General features: G+C 40.5%; 1 protein-coding gene across 1 annotated transcript; it reads right to left on the reverse strand.

Moving 5' to 3' along the window:
• Nucleotides 1-405: 405 nt before the first annotated feature.
• Nucleotides 406-16,544, reverse strand: pate4 (prostate and testis expressed 4). The gene is made up of 3 exons (XM_003228154.4): nucleotides 16,347-16,544; nucleotides 3,951-4,067; nucleotides 406-1,793 (listed from the first exon to the last, which is right to left on the reverse strand). Exons 1-3 carry the CDS (start codon nucleotides 16,396-16,398, stop codon nucleotides 1,660-1,662), a joined length of 303 nt encoding a protein of 100 aa, XP_003228202.2. The 5' UTR covers nucleotides 16,399-16,544; the 3' UTR covers nucleotides 406-1,659.
• Nucleotides 16,545-23,132: the final 6,588 nt, after the last annotated feature.

Consider the following 23,132-nt stretch of genomic DNA (forward strand, 5'->3'; position numbering starts at 1 on the left):
CTCCATAACATATTGGTCCCCCCCCCCCCCGGATATGTTCCAGTTTGCCAATATCCTTGCCTATTTTTGCTGCCACTTCACTTTGTTGACTCATGTCCTTTTAATCTACTAAGACTCCTAGATCCCTTCCCCATGTACTATTTTCAAGCCTCAGGCAAAGGCAAACTGTAGCATCTTCCACCAACTTGTGTGATATTATTCCTCACTAATACTTTCCCCATCTTCATCACTCTGTGGTGCTGCTTGGCCACACATCTCCCACATTTTATCTGTGAAATGTTGGGAGGTAAGAACATGTTGGATGATGATTATTTTTAAGTAACGAAGAAATACAGCTGCAAATACTGCAGTTTCCAATTACAGTGGAGCTGAGTAGGAAAGGCATTGAGCAGAGGAAACACTGTATCCATCAACCAACTTTATTGATTCTTTCAAGCTAAACTTTAGCAAACAGTACTGTTTGAAAGCCATAACATTTCATACAAAAAGTGAAACATGGATGTAAAACATAGGACCATATCACTGTACAACTGCATTCCATATACCGTGTTTCCCCGAAAATATGACAGTGTCTTATATTAATTTTTGCTCCCAAAGATGTGCTAGGTCTTATTTACAGGGGATGTCTTATTTTTCAATGAAGAAGAATTCACATTTATTGTTGAACAAAAAAATGAACATTATATACTATACAGTAGTTGTCATCACAAACCAACATAACCAGACAAACTGTGAATCCTATCAAGAATTTCTTGTTACTACCATTATTTCCATGTACAACTGGTATGTACACTTACCAATTCTGCATGCTCTGGTGTTCTGTTTGGCAGACATGGTTCCAAACAAAAACTTTGCTAGGTCTTACTTTTGGGGGAGGCCTTATATTTAGCAATTCAGCAAAACCTCTACTAGGTCTTATTTTCCGGGGATGTCTTATTTTCAGGGAAACAGGGTAACTAATGTGATATTAGATATTTGGAGGCTCAATGGAGTATGTTTAAGCTTAAGCTATTTTTTGGAAGAGGAAAAAAAAACAAGCCCCAGTCTCATACAATGTGAATTAAGAAGATATCAAATGCAAAACGTGTATGTCATGCAAGAAGTTTCTATAAAAAGTTATTTCCCATATTCAAGCTATTGTTTTTTAAATTTGTGTAGACATGTCCCATGGCAGTTAAAGGGAAATACCGCTATTGTGTAGTGTGAATAAGCTCCCAGTAATGCTTCCCACACATTTCAGGAAACACACAGTAACACATGCTATGTGTATGATTCTCATCCTCTAGTATCATGTGTGGTTTTGGGGGACATTAGGTTGAAGGGATGGGATTGGGAAGACACTGATTGCATGTTGTGGGATCCTGGTAAACTAAACTGTTATAGTGCTATGATTCTACTTTAACTGCCCTGATGGCATCCGATAGAATCCCGAGGTAATCATTTCAAGGCAGGGCACTTAGAATTCACAGCCAGAGAATTCTTGGCCTTAGTAAACATGGGGTCTAGCCATGGCAATGAAAGTGAAATAAAAGTGCTAAATAAAAATGATAATACCCTTGGTGTGAAAGGAGGCACTTCTGTCAACTTTTATAGCAAACATGTCAGCTGCCACCCAAATTCCAAGTCTGAGCCCAGCTAAGAAGAAGAGGCATGGCAAAATCAAACATTGCACAAGTCAGCATCGCAGCAGGTGCGCTTGTAGGCCATCTTGAAGGCGTTTTCCCGCTCCTCTGTCTTGTTGCAGAGCTCTGCGTATTTGCCACAGCCATGTGTTTTGTAGAGCAATGCCCTATCTGGAGGAAAGAAAAAAGAGGGGATGAGAAAAAATAACACTTTGAAACTAGGAGAAGGATTCCTTTATTATTAAAAATTGGGTTTATGAGGGAAAGGGGTATAAGCTAGCAACAGAGACAATGAAATTTTGGACTTGTGAAACAATATGAGTTGGTTGGTCCTGGTGAAGGTGGCACAAAATAAGGGGAAGGGAAGAGGGGGAAAAGGTATAACAATAATAATGATAATAATAATAATAAATAAAACATGTATAAGTAGATAAAAAGGTGTAGTAGAGAGATATGTAGTAAAGTTGTAATGGAAAAGTCTAAAACTGATAAGAAATATGCATAAAGATGTTTTGATTCTGATTTTTCTTTATTGTTGGATTGCATACAATGTGATATGTCTGGGATACTGTAAAATGAGGAAAGAATGTATACTTATACATTTTGAATTATAAATTAATAATAATAATATTGAAAATAAAACATGTATAGGTAGATGAAGGGTGTGTAGTGGAGAGATGTATAGTGAAGTTGTAATGGAAAAGTTAAAAGACTGATGGGAAATATGCTTGGGGATGTTCTTGATTTTTGTTGTTGTTGTTGTCGGATTGTATGCAACGTGATGTGTTTGAGATATTGTAGAATGAGGAAAATGTGAGCTTGTACATTTGGATTGATAAATTAATAAAAATAAATAAAAATAAATAAAAAAATAAAAAATTTGAAAATTCGCCAAAAATCCATGGATAAGTGAAACACTTGGAAATTTTGTGAGCTAACAATGGTAAATGTGTTCTACCATTGTAGCAAGTTTCACTTCAACAGCTTTAAAAATGAGGGAGAAAGGAGCCCCTGAAGTTTCCCCAATTATAGGAAATAAGCGCATGCGCAATTACTGTAATGAAATAGTAAAGAATTTTTTTATTCTTGTTATAGTAATGAAATTTTCACTAGGTATACTTTAGAAACCCTTTAGAAACAAAGCGCTAACATCCCCCATGACTTTTGAACCATTTTTAATGGATTACACATTCCTAGTAGCCATCAGTCCATGAAATTTTAAATATCCCACTAAACAAAGTCGGCCTTCCATATCTACAAATTCTGCACCCACAGATTCCATCATTCAGCTTGATTTTTAAAAAAAGCAAACTTTGATTTTGCCATTTTATATAAGGGACAGCATTTTATATACCACTGTCAGGGCTGGCCGGAGATATTTTTAAATGTTAAGCGGGGGGCTAAAAAGCGCCCCCGCCACCGGCCCCGCCTCCCACGCCCTGGCCCCGCCTCCCACGCTGTGTGGGAGGCGGGGCCAGGGCGAATAGTGCGGGGGGCGGGGCCAGAGTTGGCCCCGCCCCCGTGCCCTGGCCGCGACCAGGAAGTAAGGCCCGAATGGCCTAGCTGTGCTGTGCGCATGCGCACAGCACAGCTAGGCCATTTTGCCCTTATTCAACAAACTAAGGGCAAAAATGGCCTATCTGGCAGTGCGCATGCGCACAGCCAGATAAGCCATTTTTGCCCTTAGTTTGTTGACTAAGGGCAAAATGGCCTAGGTGTGCTGTGCGCACGCGCACAGCACAGCTAGGCCATTCGGGCCTTACTTCCTGGTCGCGGCCGCCGATCGCCCGGGCGGCCGGCGGCCGCGACCAGGAAGGGCCAAATGGGCTATCTGCGCTGTGCCCGTGCGCACAGCGCAGATAGCCCATTTGGGCCTTACTTCCTGGTCGCGGCCGCCGGCCGCCCGGGCGATCGGCGGCCGCGACCAGGAAGTAAGGCCATTTTGCCCTTAGTAACAAACTAAGGGCAAAAATGGCTTATCTGGCTGTGCGCATGCGCACAGCACAGATAGGCCATTTTTGCCCTTAGTTTGTTACTAAGGGCAAAATGGCCTAGGTGCTTGTCGCGGTTTGGCGTGGGCGCGGGGATTGAAGCCCCGCGGGCCCGCGCCAACACCGGAGGCGTCGGTGGCGCTACGGGGCGCTGTCGACGCCTCGACAGCGCCCCTAGCAGCCAGCGCCCGAGGCGGCCGCGTCAGCGGCCGCCTAGTAACAACCGGCCCTGACCACTGTTTATAATAGGACTTGAGAATCCATGTATTTTGGCATCTATGAGGATTCTAGACTCAAGACCCAGTGGATACCAAGGGCCCATTGTATTTGGTCTTACCCGAGTACACCTCAGTTGTCTCACAAAGCTGGCCTTCTTTGGCCCTGCAGGGCTCATCCGACTTGAAACAGAGAGTACCAAGTTTATATTTGCAAACTCTGCACACAAGAGATTGAGCTGTAGGGAAAAAAACAGACAGTCAAAAATGTATCAGAAAAAATAATGGTTTTCTGTTTTTTAATACACACATATAGATGCCAACCTTTTCCCCAAGGCACTGAAGCAGGTGTGCATGGTTCTCTCAATCCCTTAAAATAGTGGTTCTAAACCTGTGGGTCCCCAGATGTTTTGGCCTTCAACTCCCAGAAATCCTAACAACTAGTAAACTGGCTGGGATTTCTGGGAGTTGTAGGCCAAAACACTTGGAGATCCACAGATTGAGAACCACTGTCTTAAGGCTTCATTTTCTCAACAACCCTGTTACGTAGATTAATGAGAGAATGAGACTGGCCCCTTATCAGCCAGAAAACCCAATGACAAAATGTGGATCAGATCTGAACTAGAATATGCCTGGCAAAAATCAGGTATGCTTACCAGTAAATAAATATTACCTCATTTCTATTTCTGTCAATGAATCAAGAAGACACCTTTCCTTGCATTCAGACAAAATGCAAACTTTTTAAAAACCCACAAAACTCTATTTCTTAATATATTTGATGCCAGTGGCTATCTGTAAGCTTGTTTGTTTGTGTGAGCAGACTATATGATTTCAGTGTAATGTTTCTAAAATGATGTTCCACCTTATTGCAGTCCTGGGCAGAGGACAGACATATTTCAGAGAATCAATTATAAACAGGAGGGAAATATTTCTGGGACCAGCTTATGAGTATTTTCTTTTCAGCAATAACAAGGAGAAAGAAGGATGTATGTCACTGACTCAACAGAGGGAAAGCTAATTTATGCCAGGCATGGGCAAATTTCGGCCCTCGGGGTGTTTTTGACTTCAACTCCCACAATTTCTAATGGCGTACTGGTGTCAGGATGTGTCAGTACCAGCTACATTGAGCTGCTTCGTCCACCCCATGTAATGATAGTTGGAAAAGGGAGGATGGCTACATTCTCTGATAAGAGCCACCTGAACTTGAGGGGAACTAGGAGCTGTAGAGTGTTCTGTGGGAATGGAATGTACCCATTAGAAATAGATAGTGGGAGAGGCCGTGGGCCACCAAGAACTTCCCACAAAACACTCTACTGCTAACAGTTCCCCCCAAGTCCAGGTGGCTCTTATCAGAGAATGTAGCCATCCTCCCTTTTCCAACAATCATGGCATGGAGTGGATGAAGCAGCTCAGTTTAGCTGATACTGACACATCCTGACAACTGGCTGTTAGGAATTGTGAGAGTTGAAGTCCAAAGCTCCTGGAGGGCTGAAGTTTGCCCATGCCTTGTCTATGCCCTTTGAGATAAAACTCATCTCCATTTTCTTGGACTTATAACTGGGATCAGTTTTTTACATGGGTATTTTTAAAGAGTTCACTCCCATAGAAAATCTGCCTTAAAAGAAAAGAAAAGGACTCAACTCTGAAACTTCTCTAGGCATTGAAATGCTGCTGGGTCATATCCAACAGAGAGATTATGTCATCTCGGCTGTCGACGAAAGTGAATAACACAGTGATTATACTAGGGCTGCAAACTTGGTGATGTTTTGGCAATGGAATGTTGTTTTCTTTCAGAATTCACAGTCCTTTGCCAATTATTACATGCCTCTTCCAGCATGCCCCAGGGAACTGCCATATTGCTTCATGCCACTCATAAGCAATACATGTTAAATAACAATAGTGCATTGGAAGGTAAGAGGCAAGTAATTAATAATAATAATAATAATAATAATAATAATAATAATAATAATAATAAACAAAACTTTATTTATATACCACCCTATCTCAGGGCGGTTTCCAATAAGAAAAACAACACATACATTACATAGCAACATAATAACACATTATTAAGCAAAGTAAAACAATACAATTATATAGCAATAAATAACACTTACACAACCTGATCAAGGGGACGGGAACCATAGTACTTCTTCATATGGCACAGAGCCGGGCTATGAAATTTGCTGCCACAAAGTAGACTAATGGATATTTTTTTTAAAAAAATGCATTTTTTGCAGATGGTTGAGTTTTGAGATGCACAATCCATGGATACAGAAGGGTGATTATACCAACGTATCTAAGCAAAGCACTTTGTGTTTATATGATACATTAGCCACCATCCCAGCCTCATTTGGTCTAATAATCAGATTTCAGAAGTTCAGCATCATCAGGTCTGGTTAGAAATGAGAGACCACCAGCATTGAAGTGATGCTCCACCATCAACTCCGCTGGACTGGCCACATCGACCGAATTCCTGATCCCCATCTCTCAAAGCAGTTACTATACTCCCAACTCAAGAATAGAAAATGAATTGTTGGTGGGCAGGAAAAAAGATTTAAATATAGGCTTAAAGCTAATCTTAAAAACTGTGGCATAGACACCAAAAACTGGGAAGCCCTGGCCCTTGAGAGCTTTAGCTGGAGGTCAGCTGTGACCAACAGTTCTGTGGAATTTAAACAGGCACGAATGGAGGGCAAAAGGGAGAAAAGTTCCAAGAGGAAGGTGTGTCGAGCCAACTCTTGTCAGGACCGCCTTCCAACTTCTTCCTGTCTGTGGAAGAACCTGTGGGTCAAGAATAGGGCTCTACAGCGTCCACCTCCAAGACTCTACACGTGGAAGGTCATCATACAACAAGGGATCGCCTAAGTAAAGTAAGTGTAGTAAGTAAATAAGTAAGGCCAGGAGAGGCTGCAGCAGGTTGCTTTTGTCAAATTTTACAGGGAAAAGACAAAAATTCTACCTCTTCCGTTGCTCTCCCAGCGGCAGAATTAAATACATGTAGATTACATTTGAACTTTGCAACAACTGAAGTAAACTGAGAATGAAGTGGGAATGTGGAGAGAGATAAAAGAGAAAATTGGGACATTCCAAAAAGAAAAAAAGTGGGACTGTCCCTTTCAAACTGGGACAGTTGTCATACCATGCCGTGTGTGACTGTTGTGGTAGAAATGACAAAATACCCTGTTGCATATGAGATTCTAACTTATTTGCTGTGGACAGAACATATAATTTATTTATTTATTATTTATTTACAGTATTTATATTCCACCCTTCTCACCCCGAAGGGGACTCAGGGCGGATCACATTATACACACATAGGGCAAACATTCAATGCCCATAAACACATCAAACAGAGACCAAGACAAACAGACGCAGAGGCAATTTAACCTTCTCCTGAGGGGATGTTCGATTCTGGCCACAGGGGGGAGCAGCTGCTTCATCATCCACTCTGATGGCACTTCCTCATTCCAAGTCAAAAATTAGTTAAACTTGCCTCCCAGTTTTATAAGTGGTACCTTATTTCCTACTTGATAGATGCAATTATCTTTCGGATTGCTAGGTCAGCAACGAGCAGGGGCTATTTTTTATTTTTAATTGACGGGTGCTCACCCCGCCACGGGCTGGCCTCGAACTCATGACCTCATGGTCAGAGTGATTTATTGCAGCTGCTCAACAGCCTGCGCCACAGCCCGGCCCCCTATAATCCAAAGACTTCTTCAGACAGCAGATTAGGTCCCATCTAATATTAACGTAGATTAGGAGATAGCGGTATGTAGAAGTAGCTGGGGACTTTATTGCATAAAGGAGGCAAGCCAGTGTTTAAACAGGACCACCACCTGTGTTGCAGGTACCTATTGCAAGTGCCATGCTCATTTCATTGCTGGTCTGCTTTCTCCATGCGATAAACCCATTCCCTACTATTGATGAGAAAACCAATCAATAGCTGCAGATTGCATCAAGACTGGATTTAAAGTTTTATTTGATTTAAAAAAGTAAATGTAACTGGAAGTGCAAAATTGCTTTTAAAAGCTATTAAAAATTGCATGGCAGCAGAAGTGCAGGAGGGCAGATTTATAAGTTTATGCGGAAGTACAACTGCAGGACCACAGATCAACAAAGCAGCACAGCTGCGTGAAACCAGAGACATTGGATAGCAAGGATATTCATATTGGTATGTTGCTATTATCAGTGATGACATGACTGTGATGGGAGGATTTGTGTGATAAAATCTTGGTTTCAGAAACCACAACACAATTGCTTCAGAGCTACTTGCAACTTTGTCATCTCTTGTTGCCTAGTGCCTACAGCAGTTCTAGAGGACTGTCTAGGTTGCCTGCTAGAAGAGCAAACCTTTTCTTTGTGTCCGACTATTCTGGGTGTGCAGTTCTAACGTATCTTGCACATCATCATAATCTTCTAGGAATTCCTTTATTTCAACAGGATTACATATTTTGCTTCAGGCTGTTTACATCTTCAATTGCGCCGTCAACTTCAAGTGCATGGGAACAGTTTCAAGTGGGTGACTCATCCACTGTCTATACTGGCCTACCTCTTGTTTTGCCACATCCACCATAGGGGTGGAGTTGATGTATTTTATTTATTGTGCCTTGACTTAAACATGCCAGAACCGTCACTCTCACTGCCTATTTGACATATTTCAATGATAAAAAGTAGCACCTAGCAGTAGAAGGAAAGAGAAGAGACGCATGAAATGCCCCCCAAGCTTTCCTTAAATATATGATAATTTCTCTGCAGGATCAGACCAAATAGGCTACATTGTTCAGTAACATATCCTCCATGCTTTCCTCCTGCCTGAATAAAGGAATGAAAGTGACAACCTCCCTTTCCATTTGTCTCTGGCATTTGGTTACTGCTGCTTCTCGTAAAGGTAGATGCTGGACATTGAGATATAACCAGCTGTACCTGGCCACGGGTTGCTGTGGCCCAGTCTGGTTAGTCCCCTGGGCAACATCTTTGGAGGGAGGGAGGCAAAGAGGTGGGTTCCAGTGTGCCTCTAAACATGAGCAGAGTGCTCTCTCTCTTACAGGCCTGGTCCAACTTGGGCCCTCCCTCCAGATGTCTTGGACTTCAACTCCCACCATTCCTAACAGCCTCAGGCCCCTGCCTATACCTTTTCCCTTTCGTTTTTCGCTTAAGTGGCTGTGTGAAGAAAGGATGGGGTCTGTGGCTGTTAGGAATGGTGGGAGTTGAAGTCCAAAACACCTGAAGGGAGGGCTCAAGTTGGGCCAGGCCTGCTCTATAACATAAAGAAGCGCAACAGGCCAGGGTCAACTTGGGCCCTCCCTCCAGGTTTTTTGGACTTCAACTCCTACCATTCCTAAAAGCTTCAGGCCCCTTCCTATTCCTTTTCTCTTTTTTCCCCACTTAAGTGGCTGATGGCCTTCTCTCTCCATTGGGAGTGGCCTTTGTGTGGGGAAAAAAGGCCTTGAGGAATCAGTTCCCCCTGCGCTGTGTGGCCCCATCCACACCCTTTGTTGAAGGATGGAGACTGCTTTGCCATTGCTTGTGCCATTGATAAGGGGAGGGGCCATCTGTCACAACAGTTGCTAAGAGAGGAGGGAAGTGCTTGGTCGTTGCTAAGGGGAGGAGCCATCTGTTAGGACGGTAGCTAAGGGAGAAGGAGACTGATTGGCAGTTGCTTAGGGTATGATTTTACCTTTCTAAGGTGTGTCAGGTTTGTGAGAGTAGGCTTAAAATACACGGCAGATCGAATGCTATGTTGTGTCCAAATTTCATAGCCATCGGTTGAATAGTTTGGGAGATATAATGTCCCTAACTGGCAGACATTACATTTTTATTTATATAGATGATAGATTCATTGAATCTATCGAATTAACTGTTTAAGTTAGGAACCTTCCACACAGCCATATAACCCAGAATATCAAGGCAGATAACCCACAATATCTGCTTTGAACTGAATTATCTGAGTCCACACTGCCGTATAATCCAGTTCAACCTGAATTTTATACAGCTGTGCGGCAGGAGCCTTAGTGGCCATTGCCCTCATCTTGTGGCAGTGAGTTCTATACAGTAAACATGAAAAGGCTGTCCTCTGAGTGTTGGTTAGGATCAGATCCAGAATAGCTGGTCCCTTTGTTGCCTCTTCCACCTGCTGGACAATACAATTGTCTGCAAGGCAAGAGGGGAATTTGCTGGACTCTTGGTAGAACTTGTTCTCCAACAAATGTCAGAATAGTAGAAATCTCCTATAATTGCTATATCTTTTTTTTTCTGCAGGCATGGTCATCTGTTCAAGGAAAGCTTAATCCAGATCAGAAAATGGAACTTCGCCTGCCATCTTAACTATTACTTTGTAACACATAATAATAATAATAATAATAATAATAATAATAATAATAATAATAATAATAATAATAATAATTTTATTCTTATACCCCACCCCATCTCCCCGAAGGGACTCGGGGTGGCTTACATGGGGCCAAGCCCGAACAGAACAATAAAAACAAGACAAGAAAACCAATAAAACCAATAATCAAACCATAAAAACAAGTCATAAAAACCACATACAAGATAAAATGTTAAAATTATTGATTAGGTTCAAAGAATCTAAGAATAACCACAACCATCTGTTACATTGATCTGATAAATGGATTGGGAACTTCCAGGACAGGATATGTCCTATCTAAACAGAGTAGAATTTACTCTCCCAATTTTAGACATTGAGATAGTATAGGTTGAGCTTGCCTTATTTGGAATTCTGAAATCTGAAATACTCCAAAATCGAAAATTGTCCACACAGATGGCTGAGATAGTGATACATTTGCTTTCTGATTGTCCACAACCTTTATTGCATGTATATGAAACATCCTCTGAATTTTGTATTTAGATTTGGGGATCTTCTCTCCAAAATATGTCATTCTGGATGTATATATGCAAATATAGGCATTCTAGATTCCAAAAACATACAAAAGTTTGAGTCTCAAGATTTTTGGATAAGGAGTGATCTATCAAGAGTGCCTTGACTCACTTCCCACAATATATGGTATTGTTCCCTCTTTTCCCACTCTCCCTTTTCCCTGAATCACAATTGGGTATCACTCAGATTACAAAACACCTGCTGGCAGACTCAACAGAAAGTTGCCATCCAGTCGCCTCTGCATTCCAGCTGTTGGTTGCAGCACCCTGGGCTGGGCTCTCTGTTTACACCAGGGATCTGGCTGGTATCCTGTAAAGAGGAATTCCTTCAGACCCTTCCCCTTTCAGATTTTAAAATACAGTGAGGCCTCCACATTCGCTGGAGTTAGGGGTCCCGACAAAACTAGAAAAATCACAGATAGAATAAAGATTTTTTAATGTCCAAGAGAATACCTCTCTTGTAATCTTTCAGTCCTCCTGTACAGCTCTATTCTCAAGTTGACAATAGAATCTCATTGGAGGACCTAGAAATCCCTAGAGAGCTGTTCCCACTAGGAATCTCAAAGTCCACCAGTTTGACTTTATAGTCAATATCCAGCAGAAATTGACCATAGTCAATTTAGGCAGAGAGAACATTTTAATCACATCTGCAAATCAAACATGCAAATGTGGAATGCAAACTGTAATAGTAAGAGTCAGTGTAGGCTCCTTCAGGAGTTATCTTGCATATTAAGGTCTCTTGCAGTTCTTTATTGCCATGGAAAATGAGCCTTGAGAAATTTTGCTGTGTTTGGTCTTTTAGGGAGCACCCAACGTATGGACCACTTTCAGCAGGCACTCTAGTCCAATTTTCATGCGCTTGTAATCACTGTATCTGAAAACCTTCAGTGGTTTACAGTGTATACTGTTAGTACACTAGTACCAAGTTACGGACAAGATAGGCTCTGTAGGTTTGTTGTATATTTTCTGGGCTGTATGAGGATGCCATAAATGTGCCTGCCATAGATGTGGGTGAAACTTCAGGAGAGAATGCTTCTGGAACATGGCCATACAGCCCGGAAAACACACAACAACCCTTTGATTTCGACCATGAAAGCCTTCGACAACTCTGTAGGTTTGTTCTTAGACTAAATTAGTATGTTAGTCAGAACAGGTACATTTTAGGTGTAACTCCCGATTTTATATGTGTGTGTGTGTGTGCGCACGCTTTGAATAGCATAGGAAATGGTCAACACCCCTGTGATGTTTGTTTTGCTGTCTGTGCTCCTGTTCAAAAGATTTCACCTCACTTTCTGTCCCTGTGATAATTGCATTTTGGAAAATTTGTCTTGTTGTGGAAACAAGGATTGGTGATAAAGCTGCAGCTGAGACAACTTTTCCCTATGTAACTCTTCAAGTAGTGAATTTCTCTCACTTCCTGTTGTCTCACCCCCATTTGTAACAATGAGTCATTTGTAAGTCTGATATTTGTAACTTGCAGACTGCCTGCAATTCAGTTTGCAGTTGATATTATTCTTTGATAGTTTGTTACTTCTTATAAGTCTGTTAGGAGACAATTATAGTGGTTCTCAACCTTCCTAATACAATTCCTCATGTTGTGGTGACCCCCAACCAAAAATTGTTTTCGTTGCTACTTCATAATTGTAATTTTGCTACTGTTATGAGTATTTTTGTTTACCGGACCAAATTTGGCACACATTCCTGATACGCCCAAATTTGAATACTGGTGGGATTTGTAAGATGTATTTTCTGGGATTTATAGTTCACCTAAGGTACATTTATAGTTCTGTTTCCAAAAAGGAAGAGAAGGACAGGTGGAGAGATCTTCAGCCTTTTCTGCCAAAGGGGTTCCCCAAGACCATCAGAAATACAGTTTGACAACCCGCTCGTAATCCTCCAGGTTGAGAAATGCTGCCATAATGGCATCAATAAATAAAATGCAGATTTTGAAATGGAGGAGGACAAATAAGCTTGGGCAAAGTCATCTTGCTGCCTGAGGGTGGCATTCTAGTGAATTTCTCCTTTGGCCTTACTTCCCCTTGTCAACATTGTTGGGGCTCTAAGACAGCCGAAGATAGCACTTTTAAAAAGATGCAGTCATAACTGGCAATAAATCAAGAGGACCAGGAGTGCAAGAACAAGGGCTTTTTACTAGTGTGAAGATTCTGTCTCTGTGGGTCCAAACAATGTCAAACACTGCCACTTGGAACTGGTCTGTCTCTGAAGTAAAGCAGTGTTGCGTGCAACATAATTAGTATTAGCATTATGCTGAGATCCTGTGAAGACTATGCAAATAATACTCATGAATATTCAAATACTAGATGAAAAGGGAAGTTCCCAAGTGAGAAAATTCAAGACGGAAAAGTCCTAAACCAACAAGTCTGTTTATAGCTTGGGATTTATTCTGCTTGAAAATTGTGTTCTCTGTGTGTGAAACAGGATGGAATTTTCTTTGCAGAAATCTTATTTTTTTCTACTCTAAGATTTTGGCACAAAAATTCTGTTTTCTGCAAAAAACACCAAAAAAACCCACACAAACATTTCCACATTTCCACATTTCCACAAAAACAGTGTAGTTTTCAGGGGCTTCCTCACAGAAGGAGGGATAGCTTAACTGAAAGCTTTTATCTCTACCTTTTATCATGTCAGGAGCAACTTGAGAACATGCTGCAAGTCATTTTTGGTGTGAGAGAATTGGCCATCTACAGAGACGTTGCCCAGGGGCTGCCTGGATGTGTTACTTGGAGGCTTCTCTCATGTCCCTACTGAAGAGCTGCTATTGCAGAAACTGCTTTTGTATTTCCAAGGTATTAGGCAGAAGTTCTACAAGTCACCCTGGTGGTAGCACTGGATAGATCCAACATCCAACTGGTACTTTTTCAGTGAACTTTGCAGGCCAGTGAATAGCCATTTTGGCTTTAGGTCCGGCGGCAGTAAAAAAAGAAAAGAAAAGAAAGGAAGACCACCAATAATCCTCCCATCTAGTTCAAGAGTGAGCAACTGCAGGAGAGCCGGGAGACTCTAGAATGCTTCATGAAACCATATGAATTTCCCCAAAAAACAAGATATGTTTGGAAGTCCATTTCTGGTTCCCAAAAATGTGTCTTTTTTGATGTCTAAAATTGCAAGGGGTCCTTAAAGCCAGGGTTAAAATGTTGTTGCATCCAGAGGTTTCCAGAAGAAACAATCCACTGTTTTTCTCTCTTTTCTTGAGTCTTTAGAGGTGTCTTAGGCCATAAAAACATTTTGAGGGCCATATGAGGCCATGGGGCTGCACCTTTCCTATCCCCGATCTATCTCTTCCAATTGTCAAAGAAGCAAAGAGAGGTAGCACATCATCAGGTGTTTATTGTACTGTGTGTTTTGGGAAGTAAACTGGGGATGTGCCCAAATACCACGCTGAGAGCCTTTAAGCTGAAAGGGGACCCACACTTGCAATGGTATGCTTAATCCATAGGGCTCAACTATACCAGCCCAAAAATCAAAATGGACAAGACTATCCAAGGGCCTACAGTCCTTAACATGGGGGTGAACCAGGGTGAACTAGTTTAGCTCTGTGTTAAAGAAAGTTTGGAAATGCTCCAGAGATTTGATGAATCTCAGAGCAGCCCTGCACTGCAGGAAGAGTGTGGAGAACAGACCAGCTCCAATGTGGATTGGTCTACTATCCATGCAGGCTGGTGCCGCCATCTCTTGTCTCTGCACTCATCATCCAATAATGGTGGCAAGATAATGGTCCAGCAAGGACAAACCAATTTGGCCCAGCTGAACTGTATAAACTCCACTTCACTACTGCTGTAGGTTAGTCATGGAGTGTGTGGCAGCCTCTGAGGTTGACCTGAAATATTGCTTCTCTGGATTGGCCACAGATTAATGCATCAATATAGTTAGAGCCCGAGAAAGAGTTCCCCAAAACCCAATACAACAGTATTCGTTATTCAATTTTTCAACCAAGAATTGTACAGTAAGATATTGTAGAAACCATGCAAGGAATTGTAACAGGGGGTAAAGCGGCTGAAACTCCTCAGAGAATCTAATAACCACAAGCCGGCTGTAATGTCTTTCAACTATTCAGTCTGTATTGGATATGCCCTATCATATCTATGAAATATAGAATTTGAAGTTATTGTATGAAGCTTCCTTTAAAGCATTGATTTGGCTTGGCATTGCAATCTGAGTTCTTTACTAGTTGAATGACTAGACTGTGTTTCTCAAACTGTGCTCCTCCAGGTGTTTTGGAGTTCAGCTCCCACAATTCCTAACAGCTAGTAAGCTGACTGGGATTTCTGAGAGCTGAACTCCAAAACACCTGGAAAAGCAGACCTTGGGAGACACTGGAATAGTATATCAAATTAGTGATTTCCTCAATGGCCATCAGATGGAACCATGGTATAAACACAACTAACTTTTGGTGGCTGTTTTGAAAAGCTGAACTCAACTTGTTCAGTTGTACAGGACAAAAGCAGGAACATGAGTTTGCTGACTGCCTTTTAGGGATGTAATTCTTTGCTGATGTCATCCTCAAGGGACGAAACTGAGAGAAAGTTTACCCAGATTATGCAGTTTTTAAAAGCTATTCACAGTCCAGGACCTTTTCTGTGCAAAAATTACACCTTGCTTTTCCTCCCTGAAAAAGCATCAGCTCAAAATATTGTTTTATGGAAGAAATCTGGTTCAGAAAAGTTTTCAATTTTGGATTTATTTTGCAATACTGTATTCTGCACACACACGCACACAAAACCATTGGCAAATTTTGCAAAACGATGAGTCTCAAACTGCAAATATTCTTGTCAGTCCAGGATTCTTCTTGGCAGAAACCTGGCTTTTAGGAATACTTTTTGAATATTTTAAAAATATTATTAACATCTCTACCGTGTTTACAGTTCCAGATCATGGCAGCTTTAAAAATTGACTTAATTGCCCATTGGTTTTTAAATTGTGGATCCTGATAACAAATAGGGTGTCCTTAGCTCAATGTTGAGTTCACGAAAAATTTGGCAACATGAAAGGTTTCTGAATGCCATCCATTTAGGGAAATCTGTTAGCAATGACATCCAGTGTTTATAGTGGACTTTGCATAAAATTCTTCAGCTGTATTTCACAAAAAGGAAAATCAGCTTGTTTAGTAGCCATTGCAATTGATGACTTATTATCAGTAAATGTTTAATTTTAGTTTCTATTTTATATACCATGAGTGAAAAAGCTGAAGAAACCCTACTATAGACTAACATCAACAGGCAGGTACAAGAAAAAAAATAATCTCTTATTCAACACTTTGAATTTCATAACACATTGACATAATTCTGGCTCTTTTCCCCATCAACAATTTTTGGATTTGTCTTACCACAATAATATGCATAGAGAGAGTCATTATATGGAGGATCATTTCTAAACTACCCTACAATGGATCAAATCTGCAAACCTGAGTTAGTTGTAGACAGGGGAAGATCTCAGGGTGGACACTAAGTCTGGAGATAAAGTGGATACAACATAAAAAACAGTTTTCTAAAACTTTAATATTTAGGCTGGCATATCCAAACAGATGCCCATCTATTTATTTTTCCTCTTTCATGCAAAATAACATGCAAATATTTCCATTTTCTTTACAATTTACTTCTTACCAGTTGCACAGAAGAGTAGAACAGAGAAGCCCAGGAGAAGGTATTTGTTCATCTTGAGGACTGTCCTAAGGAAGAGAGAGAGTGAAGAGGTGTGTGTGTGTCAATGACACAATGGTGGAGGAAGAAGAAGGATCAGCCCTGCCAGCAGATTTAGAGATGGGAGGTTTTAGAGTCAAGAATTTATGTCCATCTAGATCTGGGAACAGCCAATGGGATGAAGGATCCAGGACAACAGAAACCGAAAAAGAAGTATCTAGATGATGCCACGTGAATGCAGATAATTGCACATGAATCCAGGTGCAATCCAGTTGAACTATAGTTCCATTCTTAATGGGCTGTCTTACCACAGAACCCTGCTAAGCAGTATCCATATTTTTTGCAAATTATGTTATAGACATTTCAACTGAACAGCTGAATTGATATACTAGAAAACAACAAGGAATGGTGTTTTCTAGTCCTATGTCAACACATCAAAATTGCATGTATATAATCATTAAATTTTGGATTATCAACACATATTGCATCATGCTTAGAAATCTCTAAAGTAGAAATCTTGTAGTATATAGAACATGCTTTACTCCAGACAGAATTATATTTTTTTCTGTTTGATGTATTTTTAAAGATATAGCAATGAGGATATATCTGGACTGCATAACTTGTAATCCAAAAGTAAAACCTTCTTTCTTCATTATACACCTTTAGTATTACAAATATTGGTCAGGTGCATCCTTTTTTTCTCCTGGATGCAAAGGAAGAGTCAACCAATTAATCAATCAATCAACCAATCAACTGACCAACCAATCAATTATCTTGCTTTTCTCCTGGCATGGAACCTAAGGCTGCTTGTAGTAAGTTAATACAGTAATTCCTCCACACTTGCCATTTTGGCTTTTGCAGATTTGATTACCTACGGATTTGATTAAGAAGATTAAGAACACCGGCTCTTCAGCTTAGAAATGGAGATGAGCACCAACCCCCAGAGTCAGACACGACTAGGCTTAATGTCAGGGGGAAATCTTTACCTTTACCTTTTACCCTTAATAGATATTAGCATTGGGTCTATTTTTGTCAGCATTGCTGAACCCCTATTTCCAACACATTACAGAAAAAGCAAGGGACACAGTTTGTAATACCTCAGTTTCAGTGTTGGTATCACATGAGTTAGTGAGCTCTTCTCTACAGTCACTTATGGACGCATTGCCAAGACTACTTCTGGAAGACAATTATACTCGGTCACAAGGGATCACCTATGATGATATGACTTACTGGATAGATGGACAGCAGAGTTATGAAAAGTATGTCATCCATGTATTTGCCAATGTGTATTCATTTGCAATTCCAGGAATTAACTCAGTGGAGACCATGCTAGTTTCTATTTAAAAAACCTTACTGCAGCAACCAGACTCTCGGTCTGGGTGTGCCCTACAGCTAGAAAGATTCTTGGGATGCTTTCAAACTAAGGCAGAGTAATGGGCAGGACCTGAATGAGAAAGCTGCTCAAGACATTATGCACAGGTTTTGGCAAGAGTCAAACATTTGAAGAGACTGAATTCAACCTCTGATTCAGAACTTCAGAGCCAAACAACCCCCAGCAGAGGACTATGAGGCCATCCAATAAGAGAGAACCCACCATTCCAGGCAATTGGTGCCATTGTCCAACTTGGCTTACTTTGGGCTAGTAACCAGCTGCAATAAATCACTACTGACCGAGAGGTCATGAGTTCGAAGCCCGGGTCGAGTTAAGCCCCCGACCATTAAATAGCCCGGCTTGCTGTTGACCTATGCAGCCCCGAAAGACAGTTGCATCTGTCAGTTAGGGAAATTTAGGTACGCTTTATGTGGGAGGCTAATTTAACTAATTTACAACATCATAAAACTGCCAGCAAAACACGAGGAAAGGAATGAGGAAGTACAGCCACTAGTGGACAGTGAAGCAACAGCTCCCCCTGTGGCCGGAATCGTGAAGCTGGAAAAAAATGTTAAATGCCTCTGTGTCTGTCTATATATGTTGTTTGTCTGTTGGCATTGAATGTTTGCCATATATGTGTTCATTGTAATCCGCCCTGAGTCCCCTTCGGGGTGAGAAGGGCGGAATATATATACTGTAAATAAAATAAATAAATAAATAAATAAATAAATGTTTTTCTGAGCATTCAGTCTTCCTGTTTATGTTTCTAGCTCTCAGGGATACTCTTGCCCTAAGAGTGGGGAATCTCAGGGCAAGAGCATTGCTTTTAAAAGTAAGGTCTTCCACTTTTATATAGATTTGATTATATGTGGATTTGATTATTTGAGGTTTTGATTAATATATTCTCAAGCAGTGAGGAGAGGCAGATAACAAAAACTGTTGTGTTGTTGGTGTTACTATTATCTAGGAAACTCTAGGGGCTTTATAGCGAAGGCATGGCAGTGTGACAATGCCTTATTGTACTACTTTTTGCAAAACATCACTTCTGTATTTCGCTGTTCAGGTTTCACTTCGTGACTTTGCCACATGTTTTCATTCTTGAGAGAAACCTGTTAATAAATTCCCGATAGCACTTCATTTACACAATGCCACTTGTGCCATAGACCACTAGCAGTATTGACTAGGCTTGTGCATAGATTCAGAGTGGTCAGTTCTTTTTGGCCAATCCAGCTTGTTCAGATGGTCTTAATGATAAGGACTCAGCCATCATGTTTTTTCATCCATTACAAGACCATGTGGCAACCGATCATGGCTCCTCCTCCCCTATTCAGCATCACACGACACAGAGAGACTGCCGTGTGCTGCTCGCACTGGCTTTCCCTGTGAGCCCTGCCTGTTGGGCCAATCAGAATAGAAGGATGCTGTGATGTGACTTACGCAAGCTAAGGAAAGGGTCCCAGGAGCGGTGCTTCCTTGACCCAGTTCTTCAAGCTCAGACTCCCTTGACAGGAAGATAGCAAAGGGTTCCAGGAGGGGTGCTTCCTTAACCTTGTTCTTCAAACTCAGACTCCCTTGAAAGGAAGATAGGAAAGGTTCCAAGGAAGGATGCTTCATTAACTCAGTTCTTCTAACTCTTGAAGGGGAGCCTCGTAAGTTCCCCATTCCCGCCAATGGGCCGGATCTTCCCAGATCTTTCAGCTGCAGACTGAAAATGGCTATTCGGCAACCCGTCTGTGTTCAGGAGGTACGCAAAAACGGATCTGCGGATCTCCTGGAATTTGGCCAGCAGAAATTGATTGAGGTTCAGCTGAAATGCACAAGCCTCGTATTGACCAAACATCTGGGGAATCCACATGGTGCTGTGGATATAACTTTCATCCTCTCCTATTTCCATAATGTAACCAGTCAACTTCTGGTGAGCACTCAAAGAGGTTCTCATGATGCATTTCAAAGTAAGCTCTGTTTACTTGTATGCTTTTCCATTTCTTTTTCTAATTTAGTGTAGTTTTGCACTGCCAAACTGTTGGTATTTTGCTGATCTGTTTTATTACTTGATTTTCTAAAGCATTTCCTTCAAGGCAATATATGCCACTTAAATGTATTTAAAAATGTACTTTTTCCTGTGTTGAAATGGGAACAGCATTACTTGGTTAGCAAGGATTTAATTGTAGGGTTGTTGTATGTCTTTCAGGCTGTATGGCCATGTTCCAGAAGTATTCTCTCCTGACGCTTCACCCACATCTATGACAGGCATCCCCAGAGGTTATGAGGTATGGATAAACCAGGCAAGGAATAAAACTTGCCTAGTTTATCCATACCTCACAACCTCTGGGGATGCCTGCCATAGATGTGGACGAAACGTCAGGAGAGAATACTTCTGGAACATGGCCACACAGCCCGAAAGACATACAACAACCCTGTGATCCCGGCCATGAAAGCCTTCGACATCAGATTTAATTGTGGTTTGCAGTTCTGCATTCAAAAGGACAATACATGAAAAGCATTTTTCTGTCTTCCATTTTCTACTTATCAATGTTGGAATCCACAAATTCTGGCTGTTATGAATCCTGTATTTCAAAACCAGTTTTTTTATAATGATACAAAAACCACCACAAAGAATGCTGGGATTTCCATTAACACCCAAAGGAGTGTCTAGGATATTCATTCTGTTGAGCGGCAGCAATAATCCCAAAATTTAAAATTGCATAATGCATTTCCTTTCTCCCTATTATATATACCTCCCACTCATTCTCTCTCCCCCTCTTTCTCTCTCTGTCTATGGCATTTCAGATGAATATGTTTCACAATATCTTATTTACTTAATTTATTCATTTATGAAATACTTTCACTGCTTGCATCGCACAATATAATGCCTTTTCTGAATCCTGTAGTTGTGTGCATGTTGTACCATGACACAACTGTGCAAATGCAGAGAGGACCTCACAACATCTGAGGATGCCTGCCATAGATGTGGGTGAAGCTTCAGGAGAGAATGCTTCTGGAACATGGCCATACAGCCCGGAAAATTCACAGCAATCCAGTGATTCTGGCCATGAAAGCCTTCAACAACACATAATAATAATTTGTCTGTGTCTCCTCAAAGGACAATACAACATTGTTAAAATACATAGATAAAAACATATATTACACATATATTAAAACACCTTGAAACAATGTCGCTCTGATAGTTTATTAATAAGTACAAAATACAGTCAAATAATAAAAGGATAAGTAATATAACTTGGAGGTTAAATAAATCATTGTTCTTCAATAAACAGATGATAGAAAAAATATTTCTTTGATTGAAATAATGAGCAATAGTGGAAGTGGGATACAGTAAAAGCAATCACAAAAGGTAATGTTATGAGGAAATCTCAAGGAGAACAAGAAGAAATAACAAGTGAGGGTGAAGATACAGAAGAAGCACTGAAGAATTATAAAAAGAGCATTAAAATAGAGTAATGAAATATAGCAGCATTATGACAAGTAAGATCAGAATTAGCATCTTTAGAAATAAATAAAATTCATTCTGTGTTACCATGTTTGAAAAGGACTGATCATGAATTATGTAACAAGAATACAAAATTACTGTCCAATACTCTTAAAAAGAAATTAGCTGCATGAGATATTGCAGGGGAGATAGGGCGGGACAGAATTTTTTTTTTCATTTATTCATTCATAAATATAATTAAAGATCAAAATAATATTTTCATTTTGAATCCAAATAAAATCAGTTCTACATTCAAAGATTTCTATGAGAAGCTATATTCCTCAGATATAGATAGGAATATGAATGTCAATGGTTTTATAAGAAAACTACCTATTAAATATATCAAAATAAACATTGAGATGTCTTTAATGCCAAAATAGGTCTTGAGGAAATAAACACAATTTATAAATTTAAATTGAATAAAAAAGTAGGCTTGGGTGCCCTTCATACTAATTTCTATAAAAATTGCAGATGATCTAATCCTTCAATTGCATGGTTTATATAATTGCATATGACTATCATCTACCTACAGACCTATATCAGTTCTATCTCATTACTCAATCAAAATAAAAGTGTTTAATCAATTAAGACACAACGAATAAATAAATTTATAATGATACATAATCATCACAATCTGCCAATACATTACTGGATTACATAAGGAGAACATTAATCATAATTTATAAGAGTCAATCCCACAAGAATCCAATAATTATAATATCACTAGAGACAATGAAAGCTTTCAACCATATTGAGCAAAGTTACTTGATACAGTTTCTACAATAAATGAATATGGGAAAAAGGTTTGTAGCAATTATAAAAGAGTTATAAAAACACATGAGTAATAGTAAATGTAAAAGTTATAAATTCCAAACAATTTCCTGTTTGTAGGGGAACTTGATAAAAGTGCCAACTTTTTCCTATCCTTTTTGCTTTAGCAATAGAATCATTAGCAGAAATAATAAGGGGAAATTAAGATATAACATTTAAGAACGTTGAGCATAAAATAAATTTATTTGCAGATGAGGTTACTGTTACATACAGAAATCAAAATAAATTTAATAAATCAATATATTAACTCTCAATGTATCAATGAAAGATCAATCAGAATTTAAAAGCATGTCCAATTTACTAATTCATTTTTCAGGATTCAGATATTTAGAGATTCTGTTAACAAAAAGCGTGGCACATCTTGTATCCAGGGACTATATGCCAATATTTTCCGATATTTGACAAAAATTAATTTGTCATAATTATTCTGGCCATGTAGAACAATAGGAGAGACTGCATTTCTAGTCAATTCACTTATTACAAACAGAATAACATGGAATGCATTAAATAATGACTCCAAAAAGAAAATTAATAAAGTTAACTCTCTAATAGAATCACACCATTCATAGCCTCATCAACATGGAAGCAGTAGCTGCTCTAATAGTTTCCTCCTCCTTTGCTCAGTTGTCATTTTATGGTCAGAACCGCTCCTGTGTCTGAGCTTCCAGCTTTTCTGGTGGCTCAATGTCTGGCAGCAAGGCCCAGGCTGCGGCGGGAAGGGCCAGGCCGCACAGTAGGCATGGCCAGGCCGCATGGGCCGGGAGGCATGGCCAGGCCGTGCTGGCCACATGGTGGAGGCGGGCCACATGGCAACAAGGCCCAGGCCGCGGCGGCAAGGCTCAGGCTGCAGCAGGAAGGCCCGTCCCGAAGGTGAAGGAGGTGGGGGTGGTGCCACCCTCCCAGGGGCTCAATGGCGCCCCCAGGACAATGGCCCCACAGGCAAATGCCTAAATTGCTTGGCGGTTGGACCACCTCTGCTGGTCCATGAGGTCACGAAGAGTCAGAAGCGACTGAACGAATAAACAACAAGAACAAAAAACTCTAAGTCTTCTGGTGG

Source organism: Anolis carolinensis, chromosome 2 (assembly GCF_035594765.1).
Source record: "Anolis carolinensis isolate JA03-04 chromosome 2, rAnoCar3.1.pri, whole genome shotgun sequence".
NCBI lineage: Eukaryota > Metazoa > Chordata > Lepidosauria > Squamata > Dactyloidae > Anolis > Anolis carolinensis.